Raw genomic sequence first — 19,579 nt, 5'->3', positions numbered from 1 at the left:
TTAGTTGTATTTTTCCTATGTTTGATATGTTAAATGTATACAGTATTTGTTAAATGTAAATTCCGGCATCAAGGCGTTAAGGGACGGGGGACAGGTTGGTTTTATCTGTTCTCGTTGAATTCCAAAACGCTGCTTTGGTCCCCTTTTAACTTCAAATGTCGATGATGTTTGCAGCCCTCACCTGAGATTCAAGAACCTCACCCTCATCTCCACGCACGGTTTCCCTAACGACTGCAGCCTGGCCGGCGTCAAATTCCTGACCACCAGGCAAGTGTGCTCGCCATCAACCTTTTCACAAATACAGTGGTATGAAAAATATCTGAACCTTTTGGAATTTCTCACATTTCTGCATTAAATCACCATCAGATGTGATCTGATCTTTGTCAAAATCACACAGATGAAAAAACTGTGCTTTAACTAAAACCACCCAAACATTTCTAGGTTTTCTTATTTCAATGAGGATAGCGTGCAAACAATGACAGAAGGGTAAAAAATTAGTGAGCCCTCTGCCTAAGGAGATTTAAAGAGCATTTGAAAGCAATTTTTACCAAACAGTTTAAGTCATGTGTGTGCCCAATCACTGATGAGTGGTTTGAAGCTGCCCTGCCCACTATAAAACACACACCTGGAAAGTATTGTCTTGATGGGAAGCATTGTCTGATGTGCTTCATGGCTTGTTCAAAAGTGCTTTCTGAAGACCTGCGATTAGTTAAGCATTGTATTTTTCAAGGCTCTCGCGGGGTGGGCTGTGGGCAGGAAGAAGGGTGCGTTTGGACGTTGTTTAGAATGATCTTCTATCGCAGTTTGGGCTGTTTAGTTCGTGCGTCAAAGTTGCTGAGTCGCTGTTACTGGGGCCCGAAGTCTACATTCCCATTAAAGTCCATTTTTATTTGATCAATGTCAACGCATCTGCTAAGTGGCTGCCATTGATGGCGCTAGATGTCCAATCCATTTGAAGTGTGAGGTTTAGTGGCCTCCTACGTCAAATGGATTGGACGTCTACTCTTGATAAACCATTTAAATTCCTGGCAGAAGGATGATTGGACACCACACGATTGGATGCCTATTATCATCTCGCATAGCTGGCGGCCATCTTGAGTAGGTCGACAAACAGTTGGAAACTAAATCTAGAAGAGCATACTGTATATTGCATGAGTTCTTAGTCCTCCCCGATACCGATGACGTCATTTTACTGATAATGCCGGTTATAGTATTGGCGCTACACTACTAAAAAACAATTGTTGTGTTTTGTAGCCACGCCTACAGAAGCAAATACATGGCGCAGCTGCCTCTGCGCTCGTGCGTGGCCGAGGTGTGCGCCAAAATGGTGGCCATCAACAGGAAGTCCAAACACGTGGTGGTGTCCAACAGCGCCAAGATTCCCTACGACTACCTCATCCTCTGCACCGGCCTGCAGTACCAGGTCTGGTTTTCTGGCATTTGGACCGCAGCCAGCCAAGCGTTACCTTTTGCCAAGAAATCTCCGTTACATTGCGTAGGTTCCTTGTCCGACGGGAGCGGACCAGGTCGGGAGCGCCGACGAGGACCTGCGGGAGGAGAGGCCCTTTCCCCCGAGGTACAGCGGCACCGTGCCCTCCAATATGTTCACCTTGAACGACTCCCACGACTGCAACGCGGCTAAACAATGGCTGGTGGAAAACTTTGTCAGGAGGAACGGTACGAGCGCCCGATCGAGAAAACCTTCTCAAGCCAAAACGCGAATTGATAGATTAACCCTTTCAGGCATAGCGGTGAGTACATATAGTGAGGAGCAGAAGTAGTTGCACCCCTTGCAAGTTCACCCACTTAGAAAATAGGTAGAGGTATGAAAGATGCATTTCCACTCAGAGAGACATAATCTTTAAAAAAAAATCCAGAAATCACATTGTATGATTTTTTAAAATAATTTATTTGTAATTTACTGGGGTTCATAAGTATTTGTACCTCTGGGAAAATCAGTGCTAATATTTAGTTCAGAAGCATTTATTTGCAATTACAGAGGTCTGACACTTTCTGTAGTCAGGGCCGGCCCAGGCCATTTGGGGGCCCTAAGCAAAATAATGCAAAGGGGCCCATATTTTTGGCCCACCATTTCCTCACAGTGTACTGTGAAACCCATACATGCAAGCCAACCCATACGTCCATATTTTGTATATTAATCAGATTTTGTTGCACTGCATACTTCAAACTTCTCACCCCAAATGATTGTCAGTACTTACAATAGATAGCGCCAAACCTTTTTCTAAAAGAGGGAAGAAAGAAGTTAAGGAAGAACTTTTATTTTTTTAAGCTTGTAATCAAGTCTCAAAACTCACAAAGGTCAAATAAAGCGAACTGTAGTAAACAGAATACAAATTAAACAATTGCCAGATTGGGGGGCCCCCTAGTGGTCAGGGGCCCTAAGCAGCTGCATAGCCTGCGTATAGGCTGGGCCGGCCCTGTCTGTAGTTCTTCACTAGGTTTTCATATATGGAATCAGGGATTTTGGCCCATTCCCCCGCTCAAATTTTCTCTAGATCTGTCAGGTTTCGGGGCTGTCGTTGAGTTCCATCCAAAGATTTTCGACTGGATTGGGGTCTGAGACTGGCTAGGCCACTCCAGAACCTTGATATGCAGCCACTCCTTGGTTAGCTTGGCTGTGTGCTTCAGATTGTTGTCATGTTTGATGTTTGTCCTATGATCTGCTATCATTACTTCCTGTAGTATTTCATAATCATAATTCGTGTATGAAAGGGTTCAACTGCCTTTGCAGAAAACGCCATCGTCTACGGGAACAGCATCGACGCTTTCACCGCCGTGGAGATGTTACTGCGGATCGGAGTACGCGGATCCTGCATCCACTTGGTGCTTGCTCCTCCCCCTCGACCCTTTGCCGACGATTCGGCGACGAGCGACGTTAACGAGGAGCCGGCCTCCGAGAGCGGAGTCGCCGCCGACTCGCCCCCCGCGGTCGACATCGCCGACGAGCCTGTTCCCGATATAGACGGCGCCGCCGACTCGCGTCCCGAAATCGAGGCCTCGGACGATCGTCCTCGTGAAAGCGACGTCACCGACGGCCCGCCTCCGGAGAGTGACGTCGCCGAGGATTTGCCTGGTGAAATTGAAAACGCTATCGATTCGCCTCGTGAAAGCGACGTCACCGACGACCCGCCTCCGGAGAGTGACGTCGCCAAGGATTTGCCTGGTGAAATTGAAAACGCTATCGATTCGCCTCGTGAAAGCGAAATCGCCGATGATTTGCCTCGAGAAAGTGACTTCACCAAAGATTCGCAGCTCGAAAACGAAACTGATCTGCCCGGCGAAAGCGACCTCACCGACTATTTGCCGTCCGAAAGCGACGTCACCAATGACCCGCCTCCCGAGATCGTCGACACAAACGATTCGCCTCGAGAGGTCGAGATCACCGAAGATTCGCGTCCCGAGACTGACGTGGTCGACGAGTCGCTTCCTGAAAACGACGTCGCCGATGACATCGGGCAATCGGCTCCAGAAAGCGGCATCAACGACGACCCGCCTCCCGAAATTGTCGATACAAACGATTCTCCTCGTGAGGCGGCCGACGCCGACGATTTGCCTCCCGAAATTGACGAAGCGAACGATTCGCCTCGAGAGACGGACGCCGCCGATGATTCGCCTCGGGAGAGTGATGACGGAAACGATTCACCCGATGATTCGTCTCCCGATAATGATGACAGAAACGATGAGGTCGACGACGCTGACGTTTCACCACGTGAGGACGACGGCGCCGATGATTCGCCTCGCGAGACCGACGTAACCGACGAGCCGCCTCTCAATACCGACGTCGCCGACGAATTACCCGGTGAGGCCGACGTAACCGAGGAACCGGCTACGGATCTCGACGATCGGACCGACGCCACTCGAGAAGCGTCTCCCGGTCTCGGCGCTTCCGAACTGCCACCGCCCGATCCCGGCGCGCTGAGAGACCCCCTTCCCGCCGACCTCATCTCCAACGAGCCGCAACCTCCGGAGCCCGGCGGTTTGTACTTTCCCGACGCCGGGGTGGAGAGCGCGGTGATGGCGGCCTTGGAGACTTCCCAGGTTAATGTCCACCACAACTGCTTACTAATGCAGATGAACGACGGCGACTATCCCGATCCTCTCACGTCCGTTTCCTTCAGAACCGCTACGGAACCCCTCCGCCTCACTTGCGGCGTAAGTCCTGGTCATGTTAAATGTTATAGCGATGTCTCGTAGCCGAATTTGGTGTCGTCATTTCTAGATACAGTGGTACAAAAAAAGTATCTGAACCTTTTGGAATTTCTCACATTTCTGCTTAAAATCACCATCAAATATGAGCTGATCTTTCTCAAAATCACACAAATGTAAAAACAGCATCTGCTTCAACTAAAACCAGCCAAACATTTATAGTTTTTCGTATTTTAATGAGGATAGTATGCAAACAATGACACAAGGTGGAAAATAAGTAAGTGAACCCTCTGCCTAAGGATACTTAAAGAGCAATTGATACCAATTTTTACCAAACAGTTTAAATGAGGTGTGTGCCCAATCACTGATGAGTGGTTTAACACTGCCTTGCCCACTATAAAACACACACCTGGTAAAAATTGTTGTGCTAAGAAGCATTGTCTGACGTGCATATTGGCTCGGTCAAAAGAGCTGTCTGAAGACCTGCGATCAAGGATTGTTGATTTGGATTAAGCTGGGAAAGGATACACAACCATCTCTAAAAGTCTGGATGTTCATCAATCGACAGTCGTCTACAAATGGAGAGAGTTTGACACTGTTGCTTCTCTCCCAAGGAGTGGCCGTTCACCAAAGACGACGCCAAGAGTTCAGCGCAGAATTCTCAGAGAGGTAAAAAAAGAACCCTAGAGTGTCTGCTAAAGACTTACAGAAATCACTGGCACAGTCCAATATCTCTGTGCACTAAGGGTGTAACGGTACATGTATTTGTAGTGAACCGTTTCGGTACGTGGTGCTCGGTTCGGAACGGAGGCGTACCGAACGAGTTTCTGACGTAATATAACCCTTACTTTTCGAGGCAGTGAGTCGATCGGTTTACAGTTTTTTTGTATAGATGATATTTACTCCGTCTTCTTTACTCTAATGAGGACCAACACGGTAGGACAGACAGTATAACCCAGAAACGTCAATGGCGCGACAACTTGGCCGCCGCGAGAACGCAGTGAAACGCGTGCGTTAAAGTCAATCGGCCAATGCACACCAGTCGCAGTGCGGCCGCGTGTTAGACGCGTCCCAGAAGCGGCTCAACGCGACGGACGCAAAAAGAACGGCAGAGTTTATTATTTGACGCGAAACGCGGCCCTCCTGTGTCAATACTACTAGCCAGGATCGGGCGGACCGGAAGTCACTTGTCGAAAAATACAGTGGATCTGGTCGATTTTCAATCTAACATGCAATCGTAACCCACTTTTTGAGTCCATCAGATCTCTTGAGTGGTAGATCGGGGCACGGTTGACCTGTCTTTGTTGATTTACTGCAGTCTTCTCCGCTATAATAATAACCAACGCGGCCCCGTGTTCAATACAAAACCCTCCTACCACAACAAAACAAGTAGGAACTAATATTCACATAACATAAAATATACAATATAAATGAATACTACATCATAATTGTAAAGTATAAACACATAATAAATAATAGCCCATTTAAATAAAATAAATTGAAATGAGCTATAACACCTGTAATTAAATAATAAGAATAATACACAGATCCTGCTTACATAACTAAATTTATTCATTTCTGTGTGGCGCTTTAACTTGGGAAAATCCACCAATGAAGCTTTTGAAAACCGTTCATAAGGAAAAAAATGATTCATTGAGGCATTTCATTTGTAAAATACATGTTAAAATCTTTGTCATTGGGATTGCTTTTCTCTTTAGCACAGAACTACTTTTTTCTTCTTTCAGAAAGAAAGCTGACCAATACGCGGGGTCTGAAATGCTAATTGTTGTTGGATTATCTTTAAATACCCGCTACTTTTTTTGCAGAATTTTAGCTTTGTATAGATTAATGTTCCTATTGTTGAAAGCACAAATGTGTGTAATAAACAACTAGCACATTTATATTTTGCATTTTATTTTCTTACTGTATCGAAAATAAACCAAACCGTGACCTCAAAACCGAGGTACGTACCGAACCGAGATTTTTGTGTACCGTTACACCCCTACTGTGCACACATCAACTATATGGCCAAGAACGGTGTTGATGGGAGGACTCCACAGAAAAAGCCACTGCTGTCCAAAAAAACCCATTGTTGCTCGTTTAATGTTCGCAAAAAGGCACTTGGACACTCCACAGACGTTTTTTGTGGACTGATGAAACCAAAGTTGAATTGTTTGGGAGTAACACACAATGTCATGTGTGGCGAAAAAATAGAACAGCTCACCAACATCAAGACCTCATCCCCACCGTGAAGCATGGTGGAGGGTGCATCATGATTTGGGGCTGTTTTGCTTCCTCAGGGCCTGGACAACTTGCAATCATTCATGGAAGAAGGAATTCAAAAGTTTTGCAGGAAAACCTGAGGCTGTCTGTCAGACAGTTGAAGCTATAAAGAGGATGGATGCTGCAACAAGACAATGATCCAAAACACAGAAGTCAATCAACTTCAGAATGGTTTCAGACCTTTAACCCTTGAGAGTCGAAGGACGCGCCGGCGCGTCCTCAGCGCACGTCGTCTTTGAAGCACCCTCGCGTTTTAATTACGTCACCCACATGCCGTTGGTTGGTCTCGTTTTAAAGTGCGGAAGTTGCGGTTTACTCTCGTTGTTATTTGAAGTCAATCGACCAACTAAAACGTGAGATATTGTCATTTAAGTTTTATAGTTTTATTGTCCTCTCAAAAAAACATTAAAACGCTGCATGGATCATTTGTTTATGTCTATATTTCCATCATTTCTTGTCCTTTTTCAAAACGGAAGCTCCATGAAAAAAACACAAATCAAACGAACCCTTTCGAAGTCACAGTGGAAGCACAAAATGCGTTTTTTTTTTTTTTTTTTTAATAAATATAACTGCCGCGCGAGGTTCCACCGAACGAGAGGGAGGAGTGAATCTGAAGCAGCGAGGGGGCGAGCGACGACTTTGTGTGACTTTGAGGATGAACGGAAAACTAAATTTAGCGCAAGCAATTGTGCTTTTTTGATCAACTTGAGGAAGAGGGTGGTCCAAATTCGTCATCATCGTCTTCTTCGGAAGAGTCCTCGAGTGAAGATAGTGACGGATTTGAACACGTGGGTGACGCTATCGACGAGCAGAGGTAAGCCAACTCACTTTTTTTTTTTTTTTTTTTTTTTATGCTGTAAAAGTTTCTTTTGATATTGCAAGACAAAGTTAATTTTGATGCAATATAAGTGCGTGTTTGTGTATGTAATAATAAGATGTGCATATCAGATCAAAGTATAATTTGTGGTCTTCTTTCTATATGAAGATTAGGGATGTAGCACATATTCAGCTACGGTATTCTTTCTATTGTCATACATATAGATTTCCATTATTATTTATTGCTGTATATATTTTTATTTTATACTTTATTATTTTCATAAATACTGACTTTTGTTTCATGTACATTTATAGTGACAATGAAAGTAAAGTGAAATGAAAATGGAAGGGTGGAAAGAGGACCGACACCCCATGGAAGTGTGGGCTGTGATGTAGCCCTGTGTCTAATTCCAGGACGAAACTGCTTTTCGGAGTGGCATGCCTGAAAAAAATTTAACTTGTTTATTGTAAATATTTTTGAAAATACTTTTTTCCCCAATGTTATATATATATTTTTTTTCCCCACAATCAGTCTTCTCAATTTGTGTATATAAATGTGTGTTCAAGAAGCTTGATTGTGTGTACATAGTTTTCATCAGGCGATGGGCCGCAATACCTAAACTCATAAAGAGATGGCCTCTAAACACTTTTTGTGTTAGATGGTATATTTTTTCACTGTTCTTCACTGTTTGGTCTGCTGTATATAACCTGTTTTGACTAGAGCATGTATAAATGCAAAAAACGCCTATGGCTATACCTGTTGTTTATGTTGAATTGTCAAATAAAAGACTATTTATTCTAAATTTTTTTGGTTGAATGTTCATCCTAACATGTTGAATAAATATTACAAAGTTTCAAAACGGTTCGTTACGCATGTTTGGTTGTCAATTGGACATCAATATTAAAAATTTTGACAAAACGATTTTGGAATTTTTGGTCTTTTTGGGCCCAAAATTATGACTTATAATTGGTCAGTGAAGGAAACAACAGTTTGGACATGAAGTTCAAGGTGTCACAAAAAAAGGGACCAAACCAGGCCATCGTAAACAATTCTGTCTTTGAAATATAAAGGCAACTTCAAAGGCATGCAAAATCAGACAAAATAGGCCCAGACCTTAAAGGGTTAACCCCATTGAGATGCTGTAGCATGACGTAAAGACAGTGATTCATGCCAGGATTCTGACTGAACTACAGCAGTTTTGTAGAGAAGAATGGGCCAAAATGAGTCTTTATCGATGTGCCAGACTGATCTGCAGCTACAGGAAGTGTCTTGTTGAAATGATTGCTGCCAAAGGGGGCGCCACAAAATATTAAATTTGATTGGTGACTTACTTATTTTTTCCCTTTCTGTCATAGTTTGCAAACTATCCTCATTAAAGTATGAAAACCTTTAAATGTTTGGGTGGTTTTAGTTGAAGCAGACACAGTTTTTCATCTGTGTGATTTTGACAAAGATCAGATCACATTTGATGGTAAATGAATGCAGAAATTATGGGTCACTACCTGTTGATTTTGGATCACTTTCTGTTGGTTTTGGGTCACTTGACAATTTTACGGTTGGTTACAGGTCACTTTCTGTTGATTTTGGGTCACTTCCGGTATTTTTTTTTTTTTTTTTTTTGGGGTCAGGGGGTTCTGGGATCACCTTCTTTTCTTTGGCCACTTCCTGTTAATTTTGGGTTACTTGCAGTACATTTTGGGGCTTTCCAGGGTCACTTCCTGTACATTTTGGATCATTTGTAGTTGATTTGAGCACATCTCTGGGTCACATTCTGTTGATTTTGGCTCACTTTCCTGCTAATTTTAGTTTACTTATCGTTCACGTATACCTGTTGGTTTTGGGTCACTTGATAATTTTACAGTTGGTTACAGGTCACTTTTGTTGATTTTAGGTCACTTGCGGTACATTTTGGGGTGTTTCTGGGGTCACTTCCAGTCCTTTGATCACTTTGTGTTGATTTAGGGCCACATTGTTGTTCAATTTTGGTAACTTAGGTGTCACTTCCTGTTAATTTTGGGTTACTTCCAGTATATTTTGGGGCATTCCAGGGTCACTTGCTGAAAATTTAGATCATTTCTACTTGACGTTAGCGCATTTCCGGGTCACTTACAATTCTTTGGTCAGTTTTTGTTAATTTTGGGACATTTCCAGGTCACTTTCTGTTGATTTTGACTCACTTTCCTGCTAATTTTTGGTTACTTATGGGTCACTGCCTGGTGATTTTGGTTCATTTCTGGTACATTTTGGGGGGTTTCTTGGGTCACTTCCTTTCCTTTTGTCAATTTCTGTTGATTTTTAGGCATGTCTGGTCCTGTTTATTTTGGGCCTCTTGCTATTGATTTTTAGGGAACTTAGGGGGTCATGACTTTGGGTCACTCCCTGACGCCTTTGGTCAGATGTAGCGATATACTCTTTCCCACTCTCGCCATCAGGTGTTCATCAACCTGTCCGGCCGAGGCGTGGACTCGGACGCCTTCAGGAGCATCAACAGCTCCTTCCTGGTTTTCGACGGGCGGCTGGTCATCGACGCCGCCTTCCGAACCAACGACGCCTCCATCTGGGGCGCCGGCCCGCTCACCAAATTCTCCCGCTCCTACTACAGCGACGAGTGGTCACACGCCAACTTCAACTCCAAGGAGGTGGGCCGGGAGCTGGCGGCCAGGTTGCTGAGGCACTTTGACCCCACGCTGGAGGCGCCTCGCCGGACGCCCGCTGGCGCCGGCCGCCTCGTTCCGATTTACATGCGGCCCAAGATACAAGGTCAACTGAAAAATTCAACTTCATTTGCCAGTATTGAAGGCAAAAGACGTCCCAATCCATTACAACGGGGAGGGGCTTATGGCATTAAAATGCCACATTTGGACTGGGTTCGAATTTGTAGATCACTGCAAAATTAGGTGACGGAACCATCCATCATTAACTCATTAACCACCAAGGATCATGTTTCAGTGGACATCCAGTACGTTTTGACGGGGTTATGATGTAGGACCATTCACTGCTTTTTTTTCATATTGCCATTTTAAATAGATTTTACAAAAGGCAAATATAATGAAGAACATTTGTGTTATCGGGATCCATTTTTAGGACAACAGTTTCTCTAAAAATGCCAAAATAGCTGTGGATTCATTTGCCCAGCGATGAGTCGATTCTCGTCGCCCGCCGTACATTGCTATGAGTTTGACACCTCTGTTGTACACAATGTGTGCAGGTGGGAAGTTACCAGGAAAATTAAACTACCTTCACGTGACCAAACCGGTGGCCAGGAGCCCGCGAGGACCCCCTGTCAGACAAGTAGGTTGACCGCGCCGCGTCGTTGGAGATTTGTCAACCCTCCGGCTGCGTCCGCAGGGCCGACGCATCGCGACGGGTTGCCCGGAGAGCGGCGACTACTTCTGCTTGCATCTGGACCAAAACCAGGTGGTGGAGACCCTCACCTGTTTGTCCTCCAAGCCGCTCCCCGTACACAACCTGATGCGTCTCTACTCCAAACACCAAAAACTGCTGGGACAGCTGCTGATTAGACTTCACCTGCAGCAGATACAAGACCTTTACAGGTAAACAAATGTATGTCATTCAACTCGTCTTCATTCGTCTCTCCTTCCCAGTCAGAATGCAATGGAGCAAGTGTCGCTGCCATTTTTGTCCAGTGTTTATTTTGGTCAACAAGGCAATATGCAGATCGTCATTATCCATTTAGTATATAGTGGGCTACAGTTCTCATTTTTGTGGCACTGTAAATCCACAAATCTGAATAGGTACTGGATAAGGTTGATGAATATTAGTAGTGGACCTCTCTGACTACTCCCTTACTCAAAACGATACATTTTTACTATACAACTATATTGAAAATTTGAATTAAAAGTCCCTCATGTGGACTTTGATCTGGTTGCAGTTCTCATTTTTGTGGCACTGTAAATCCAAAACTCTGAATTGTTACTGGATAAAGTTGATGAATATTAGTAGTGGACCTCTCTAACTTCTCCCTTACTCAAAACTATACATTTTTACTGTACCGATATTTAGAAAAGTGAATTAAAAGTCCTGCATGTAACCTTTAATCAGGTTACAGTTCTCATTTTTGTGGTACTGTAAATCCACCATTCTGAATAAGTTCTGGCCAAAGTTGGGGAATATTAGCAGTAGACCTCTCTGACTACTCCCTTATTCAAAACTATACATTTTTACTGTACCAATATTTAGAAAAGTGAATTAAAAGTCCTGCCTGCATGTATACTTTTAATCAGGTTACAGTTCTCATTTTTTGTGGTACTGTAAATCCACAATTCGGAATCATTTCTGGCCAAGGTTGGTGAAAATTAGTAGTCGACCTCTCTGACTACTCCCACACTCAAAACTATGCATTTTTACGAGTACAAATATATTGCAAATTTGAATTCAAAGTCCTACATGAGTACTTTGATCTGGTTACAGGTTACAGTTCTCATTTTTGTGGCACTGTAAATCAACAAATCTGAATAGGTACTGGATAAAGTTGATGAATATTAGTAGTGGACCTCTCTGACTATGCCCACACTTAAAACAATATATTGTTATTGTGCCGATATTTGCAAAAGTGGATTAAAAGTCCTGCATGTATACTTTAATCAGGTTGCAGTTCTCATTGTTGTGGTACTGTAAAGCCACAACTCTGAATACGTTCTGGCCAAGGTTGGTGAATATTAGTAGTCGACCTCTCCGACTACTCCCATACTCAAAACTATGCATTTTTACTATAAAAATATATTGCAAATTTCAATTCAAAGTCCCACATGTGGACTTTGATCTGATTACAGGTTATAGTCCTCATATTTGTGGAACTGTAAATCCACAGTTATGAATAAGTTCTGGCCAAGATTAGTGAATATTACTAGTGAACCTTTCCGTGTTGCTGGCTGGCTGGCTTCCAACACCGTCTATGAAGTGGGCCAGTCTTTCAATGACTCCCGGGCCATTATTCGAAAAAAATAATATGGACACGTTATTTGAAGTCAAAACTGTTCTTGTCTTTGTTTTGTCCATTATAATAAGGTTCATGTCATCATGAAAATTCTGGTTCGGTCAAAGGCAAATCTATGCTAAATCAACCACTAGTATTTTTGACCTACAGGTGTTCAAAAACTCAGATGAATATACATTGAAAATTATATATTTATTATCGGTTATGGTATCGGTATCGGCTTTGATAAGCAGGAAGTTATCGGTATCGGTTTCCAAAAATGGATATCGTGCACCCCTATTGAATATGTATAGGGAGGTTTTTGTCAAATTTTGCCAAAAACTGGTTGATAACAATCATTCGTTGCCATCCCTCTCTTTTCAAATGGACTGGACTAGGGCTGCAGCTATCGATTATTTCAGTAGTCAATTAAATGATGAAGCAGTTAGTTCGAATAATTGAGTAATCGGACAAAGAACATAAAAAAATTAAAACACCTGAACTGAGCCTCAAACAGTATTATAAAAAATAATAAAAAATAAGGATCTATGTACAACAAAAGAACAACTGGCTAACTTACATAGCAAAAGTCCGCTAGCTTACATGCTATAAAATAGTAATGTTTTTTTTTTTTTTTTTTAACAATGCTTTTAACAAATGGTTCAGACACATATTCCCACAAAAATTGCCTAAATATACCTTTAAACAAAATTACGAATGCATTAAAAAAACATGTTGGTCTTAACAGGGAGCAGCTGCATTTGGCCATGTAAAATGAGGCAGACTAGAGGGCAGTGTATCCACCCAAATCAATAAAACTAAATGCAATCACTCTAAAGAAACAAGCCATTACAACGCCACTTTAATTAAACGAATACTCGAAGCAGGAAAATTTCATTCAAATCTATTTTTCTAATCGAATACTCGAGTTAATCCATTAATCATTGCAGCACTAGACTGGACATTTATCAAAGAGTTAAAAAATCAAATTTGTTCTTCCTCTGGCCAAGATGCACCTTCCTACTAATACGTTTATCACTAGTAGACATCCAATCCATTTGAAATGGGAGGATGGCAGCAAATAAATGTTAGCTGTCAACCCTCCCACGTCAAACGGATTGGACAATTCCATCGAAAGTAAGCAAAAATCTGCTGGAAGTGCCTCACGGTAGAACAGCTCGTTGTTGCTCTCTTTTTTATTTCTTTTTTTCTATCAATCAATCTTTTTTAACGGTCGCTGATGACCCGTCAGCCCCACAATGACTTTACGAGTCAGCCCCCGGGAGGGTGCTGTTGTACGCTTGGGGGGTGGAAGGGCTAGATAGGGCGATGGCAGGGCCACTTTTCTTTTGTTTTGTCCCGCCTGCCCCGTCCCCACAAACAGATTGGGGAACGCATAAAGAGATTAGGAGCTAGAGGACAATAGTCAGGGGGGGGGCGGCTTGTGTTGAATCCTCACAAGCAGGTCACCCACTGCTTGACACAGAGCCACAACAAGAGGACAAAAACGTGTACAAAGTCGTTTGTTTGGCTTACTTACCTCCTGTCTTTTCCTCCTTGTTTGTCAACCCATTATCTTCCTTTAGCGTCTCGTGTCCTGCTCATGTTGTTGCAGATGTTCTTTTTTTTATTAAATTATAAAACAGCCAAATATGAATTAGAAAAAGGGAATATTTACCGTTTCCCCTCCTTTTATAATGAATGAATGAATGAATGAATGAAGAAAAGGCTCAAGAAAAAAGGATTTGGACAATTAGGAGGTCAACAATGTCTCCTGAAGATGGCAAAACAGTTTCAACATGAAAGGGATAGTAGCTTTTCTCGTATTTACTGTTTGTATTACTGTAACACACCCAATATAAAATAAATCGCACTTATACCATAGTTTAAGGAAAACAAGCAGAATATAGGGAGATACATGACACCTTCTTATCAGGGAAAACATGTGTGTCATGCAACTGACTGAGCAAGATTGACGCTGACAAGCTTACGTCTGCACCACCGACTCTCGCAATCAGTTCTCCCTGGCAGTCCAGAACAAACGACGGGACGCCCTGTCCCAACACAAGGAACACAGGAGAACGCCCGATATCCAACCGATAACACGACTGACAAGACTCCAAGAGCCCCTTTGACGCGGAGGTGGCAACATCCACAACCCTCGTTGCACTGACAACAGTAACTCACGAATCCTCCTGTCCAATCCACAAACAGACAATCATCTCAATAGGGCTGTCAAAATTATCGCGTTAACGGGCGGTAATTAATTTTTTTAATTAATCACGTTAAAATATTTGACGCAATTAACGCACATGCCCCGCTCAAACAGATTAAAATGACAGCACAGTGCAATGCCAATTTGTTACTTGTGTTTTTTTGGAGTTTTGTCGCCCTCTGCTGGTGCTTGGGTGCGACTGAATTTATGGGCTTCAGCACCCATGAGCATCGTGTAATTAATATTGACATCAACAATGATGGGCTGCTAGTTTATTTTTTGATTGAAAATTTTACGAATTTTATTATAACGAAAACATTAAGAGGGGTTTTAATATAAAATTTCTATAACTTGTACTAACATTTATCTTTTAAGAACTACAAGTCTTTCAATCTATGGATCGCTTTAAGAGAATGTTAATAATGTTAATGCCATCTTGTTGATTTATTGTTATAATAAACAAATACAGTACTTATGTACCGTATGTTTACAGAAAAATATGGCATATTTTGCAGATGGTTTGAATTGCGATTAATTACGATTAATTACGATCAATTAATTTTTAAGCTGTAATTAACTCAATTAAAAATCTTAATCGTTTGACCGCCCTAATCTTAAACAAACACACCCTTCTTTCTCCCCACGGCCCGGCCTGCAAGTGCCTCCAAAAGGCGGAATATTCAACTAATCGTTGCCACTGTTCTCGGGAACCTTTTGTTGACGTGTGATAGGGTGACCTTGCCTCCCCGCCTGAGTCCGTTTCGCCTTGCCATTTGATTGCTGTTGACCTGAATAAATTTTTAACTTGTGCTTCGAAGCCCTTTTCCAGTTTTAAAAATTGAGTCAGTATAAAGGGTTAAGACTAAGGTGAATGCGCAGAGTTTGGCCTTTTGGCCAGGATTTTGGGGTCCCGCTGAGTTTGGCCTTTTGGCCAGGATTTTGGGGTCCCGCTGGCCCCGGTCGTTGGAGCTGCGTCAGCGCGGGTTCGGCTGGCGCGATTCCCGCAGTCTGGCTAAAAGGTCAGATTCCTTCAACATTTATTGTATAAATCACAGGTGTCAAATTCAAGGCCAGGGGGCCAGAACCGGCCCGCAGCACCACTTTGCGTGGCCCACAAAAGTAAATCAGTCCCTCAACTTTATGGTGCTTGCCAAAAAAATTTTTAAAAAAAAGCAGGGAATATTCACTGTTTAGTTTTTTTATTTTACCGTTTTTAATGTTAGATGACTATTTTTTCTTTTGTTAAAAAGGGCATTTTTACTGTTTTATTTATTTTTAATCATAAAACAAACATTTAGAAGAGAATATTTATTGTTTCCCATTTTTTTTGCGCTTTATGAATAATAAAAAAATGAACAACTAATATAAAAATAATGTTTTTTTACATGAAAGAATGTAGCTAAATAAATATTATAAAAATGAAAAATAAAATATTTGCTCAAAAGTTTTTTTTTTTAATTATGCATGTCTTTAAAAGATGCATTGAGTATCGAAATAATTTTCGATTGAATTGATTATCGATTAGTTGATAACTAGTCGTTGTCGTTTTCTTTTCGCAGCTTCTTCAGTCAAAGCTGGTGTTTGGCCATCTTCCACGACCGTTTCTCCGACTTCGAGGACGAAATCCTTCAGGACACGGCGGATGACGTCAAGGTGGGCGTCGCCCGAATGCTCCTTCCCGCCGACCGGACCGATCCCCGTGACCGCTTTGTCGCCGCAGGTCGACGGCGAGGATCCGCGAGGCGCCGCCATCGAGGACCCCGCCAGCAGGGCGGCGCTGAGGATCAAAGCGGCCAAATATTTGTCTTTTAACCGCAACCTGCTGCCCATGTTCCTCTGCCCCGACGACTTGTGACGTCAACGACGTCCCGGGTGAATATTTAACTCTTTGGGTGCCGTCGGCCACGCCCGACGATAAATCGTGTGGCGTCCAATCATCCTTCTGCGGTGAGTTGAAATGAGTTTAGCGCTATTAGATGTCCGATCCATTTGATTTTCTGCTGACCCTCCGGCTTCAAATGCATTGGACGTCAATGGCAGCCACTGAGTAAATGTGAGATGCTTCGACAGCAATCCAATCGGTTGAGGAATAAGCTATTTAGGACTTGATTTGAATGTCAATGCATTGATTTTGATGAGTAACGCCGCTTCAGGGCGGCCATGTTGGTAGGGGCGATGGAAGGTCTTTTCATGCTTCTGCCATCAATCACTAGTAGAAGGGAGGGCTGGCAGCGAATGAACGTTTCGGGCCGTCGATGGCAGCCAATGGATTAACTCTTTGGCTGCTATTGACGTCCAATCCTTTTTGACTTGGAGGGCTGGCACTTGGCAGCGAGCATAGCATTCAACTGAAACGTGTTGATTTCACTACCGGGAAAAAGGATTTGATATGCGAGGAAACAGAACCGATTTAAAGCGCAACACAATTGTGATGAAGGTGAGGCACGCGCGCGTCTGGGGGAAGTCATCCAAGCGTAAAAGCAGGCTGCTGCATGGCGTATGCCTTTGGGGCCAGGGGTGGGGCCAAGAGGGGTCCCCAGGGGGGAGGTCACCGCTTGTGTGTGTCACCTCCACACACACATAAAAGCGCTCCGATACATCTGTTTTGCAATCTGCTTGAACACACACACACACACACCCCCACCCTCAAATCCAAGAGGAACAAGAGGAGGTGGGGCTAACCTCCTGATTGGTCGCCAGTCAGGCAACAGGGAGGATGGGGATTCAAAGCGGCCTTAAAAAGAGCGCAGTTGCGGAAAAGCAGCAGAACCTTTCCGAGGCGGACCCTTGGATCTGAAGCCCCGCCCCTTTCTCCGCTCACCACAAAAGTGCCTTGAGCTCACCGACATGCCGAGAGGCTTTCTGGTCAAGAGGAGCAAGCGAGTCAACCTGGTGTCGTACCGGACGCCACGAACGGAGGACCGGAACCCTTCGGTGCCGTTCGCCCGCTGGCCGGTGGCGGCGCCGGAGAGCAAAAGCGTCCTTTTCGGCGACCCGGAAGGGGCGTACCGGCCGCTCCGTAGCCCCGCCCGGCCGACTGGCGCGCAGAGGGACGCCGGGAGGCACCCGGGTCCGGATTTGAGCTCGCCGGCGTCGGGCGAGGCTTTCCCCGCCGCCGCTGCGGCCCTTGCCGCCTTGGAGCACCTCTTCAACGTGGGCTCCAGCACCGCCGCCTCCAAACCCCAACGCAAAGTCAAGAGAGTCAAGACCGTCCGGAAGTGGAACTCAGACAATGACACCGCCTCGCCCGTTTTGGGCCTGAAAATCCGGGCGGCGCCCGAACGTCAGCCGACGGGCGGCGGGGACGGCGAGTTCGTTTGTCAGCTTTGCAAGGAGGCGTACGCCGACCCGCTGGGCCTTGCTCAGCACCGCTGTTCCAGAATCGTCCGGGTGGAGTATCGCTGCCCCGAATGCGACAAGGCGTTCGGTTGCCCCGCCAACTTGGCGTCGCACCGCCGTTGGCACAAGCCTAAGACGGAGCAGAAAGGACGGGCGGAAGAGGCGCCCGGCCCGGGGACCTCCGAGTCCGGTTCTGATGGGGACGAGCCGCACGAGTCCGCTAGGGGCGGCCAAAAATTCAAACGCCACGCCTTTATGGGGGGATCGCACGGACCGGCCCCGCACGCTAATTGCCGCCACCCGTCCAAGGACGGAAGCTTTATTCTCTTGGCCCGGCCGGCCGACCAAGTGGTTGGCGCGCTGACCTCGCGCTTCTGAACTCCTAGGTTCCACTTAGTGTTGATGCCGATTCCAAGACCGTGCGGTATCAGCATGTACTGATAACGCCTTTTGAAAAAAAGCATACATATTATTTTTAATACTAATTCACCCACTTGAATGTAAAGTCAAAGCTGTCACGGCTTGGTCTTAACTCATTGACGGTGCTAAACGTCCAATCTATTTGAATTGGGAGGGAACGTTCATTCGCTGCCACCCTCCAACTTCAAATGGATTGGATGTCTACGAGTGACACTCATTTCAATTCTTGGCAGAAGCATGCAAAGACCTTTACCTAAATTGCCTCAGGGCGGCCATGTTAGGGGTCATGTAGGGCCACAATGGTCATCAAAGTCATTCAAATGAAGTCAAAACTAGCGTATTTCTCTACTTAATTTTACATTATTATTTGATCAAGCTATTTACTCAGCCAACCCTTCCACTTCAGATGGATTGGACGTCTATTAATGATAAGCTAATTTCAAATCACAGCAGAATTCGTCACTACACGATTGGATGTCTATCATCATCTTGTGTGTTGATGGCGGCCATCTTGGGTGGGGCAACCAACAGTTGTCAACTAGATCTCAAAAAGTTAGCATTCCGCAGCTTCTTCTTTACATTATCTCTTAATGCTCCCAGATACAGAGGATGTCATTTTAGTGCCGCTTTTGTACCAATGCTGTATCGGTGCAACACGAGTTCCAATCTTGACCCCGTTCCGCTTTGACCAAGACTTTTCAGGCATGAATATTTGTCGATAAGAGCGCAAGCGGCCCACTGTCTGGGCTCTGATCATAGCTCACCTTCTACAACACGTGAGGACAAACGCCGGATGTAAATCTCCTTCAGAGGAAGCAATGTTTGTTTTTTCTCGCTGTTAAAAGTGATTTCTGAAAGAAAAAGAAAACAGAAGAATCCAATCCAACAAAAGTGGACCTTGAGGGGTTTAGTGCCTTTTCCTCCAGGCGTTTTCTAGTTTAGCAAGCGATTTTAGCACGCTAATGCCTTTGTTAGCGCGAAGGAAATTCGCGATTTTGGGCGGGATCTTTTCCATCAGAACGTAGCAAAGAAACGAGCTAGCGTAGCCGCTAATGCCTTGGAACTAGAAATTCTGCTGTTGCCTTCATGCGCTTGCTTTTTTTCCTTTACAAGGTTTCACTGATATATTTATTTACGTATTTATTGATCTATTTATGTAATGTATGTATTATGATGTGGACGCAATTTTTTTGCTTAAATGTCCAAATAAAATCAAAACCAAACTGATATCCATTGTGGTGGTGGTTGTTTTGACATTTGCACATATTGCACTGTTGTAGTCATAATTTTTTTCTCAATTTTTCATTTCAGTCCAGTCACGAAGTACTGTATTTCTTTGCAGTTTAAAATTATTTTCTATATAATGAAGGGAATAGTATCTTTTTTCGTATTTACCGGTCAA

At 44.0% G+C, this 19,579-nt stretch overlaps 2 protein-coding genes across 2 annotated transcripts in view; both read left to right on the top strand.

Moving 5' to 3' along the window:
- cfap61 (cilia and flagella associated protein 61) overlaps positions 1-16,875 on the top strand; it is a 40,112-nt gene extending 23,237 nt beyond the window's left edge. Inside the window, exons 14-22 of the mRNA XM_057822025.1 lie at positions 175-267; positions 1,255-1,423; positions 1,500-1,677; positions 2,753-4,173; positions 9,700-10,027; positions 10,476-10,558; positions 10,616-10,821; positions 15,978-16,071; positions 16,139-16,875. Coding sequence (XP_057678008.1) covers positions 175-267; positions 1,255-1,423; positions 1,500-1,677; positions 2,753-4,173; positions 9,700-10,027; positions 10,476-10,558; positions 10,616-10,821; positions 15,978-16,071; positions 16,139-16,273 — 2,707 coding nt within the window. The 3' untranslated portion in view covers positions 16,274-16,875. The remainder of the gene's footprint in view (positions 1-174; positions 268-1,254; positions 1,424-1,499; positions 1,678-2,752; positions 4,174-9,699; positions 10,028-10,475; positions 10,559-10,615; positions 10,822-15,977; positions 16,072-16,138) is intronic.
- A 116-nt stretch (positions 16,876-16,991) lies between these two features.
- On the top strand, positions 16,992-19,281 carry LOC130907856 (insulinoma-associated protein 1a-like). Its single transcript, XM_057823345.1, has one exon. The coding sequence runs from the start codon at positions 17,266-17,268 to the stop codon at positions 18,133-18,135; it is 870 nt and encodes a 289-aa protein (XP_057679328.1). The 5' UTR covers positions 16,992-17,265; the 3' UTR covers positions 18,136-19,281.
- The last annotated feature ends 298 nt before the right edge of the window (positions 19,282-19,579 follow it).

This window comes from Corythoichthys intestinalis, chromosome 19 (assembly GCF_030265065.1).
Source record: "Corythoichthys intestinalis isolate RoL2023-P3 chromosome 19, ASM3026506v1, whole genome shotgun sequence".
Lineage (NCBI taxonomy): Eukaryota > Metazoa > Chordata > Actinopteri > Syngnathiformes > Syngnathidae > Corythoichthys > Corythoichthys intestinalis.
Note: the sequence above shows the minus strand (reverse complement) of the source record. Positions and strands in the feature narration are given on the sequence as shown.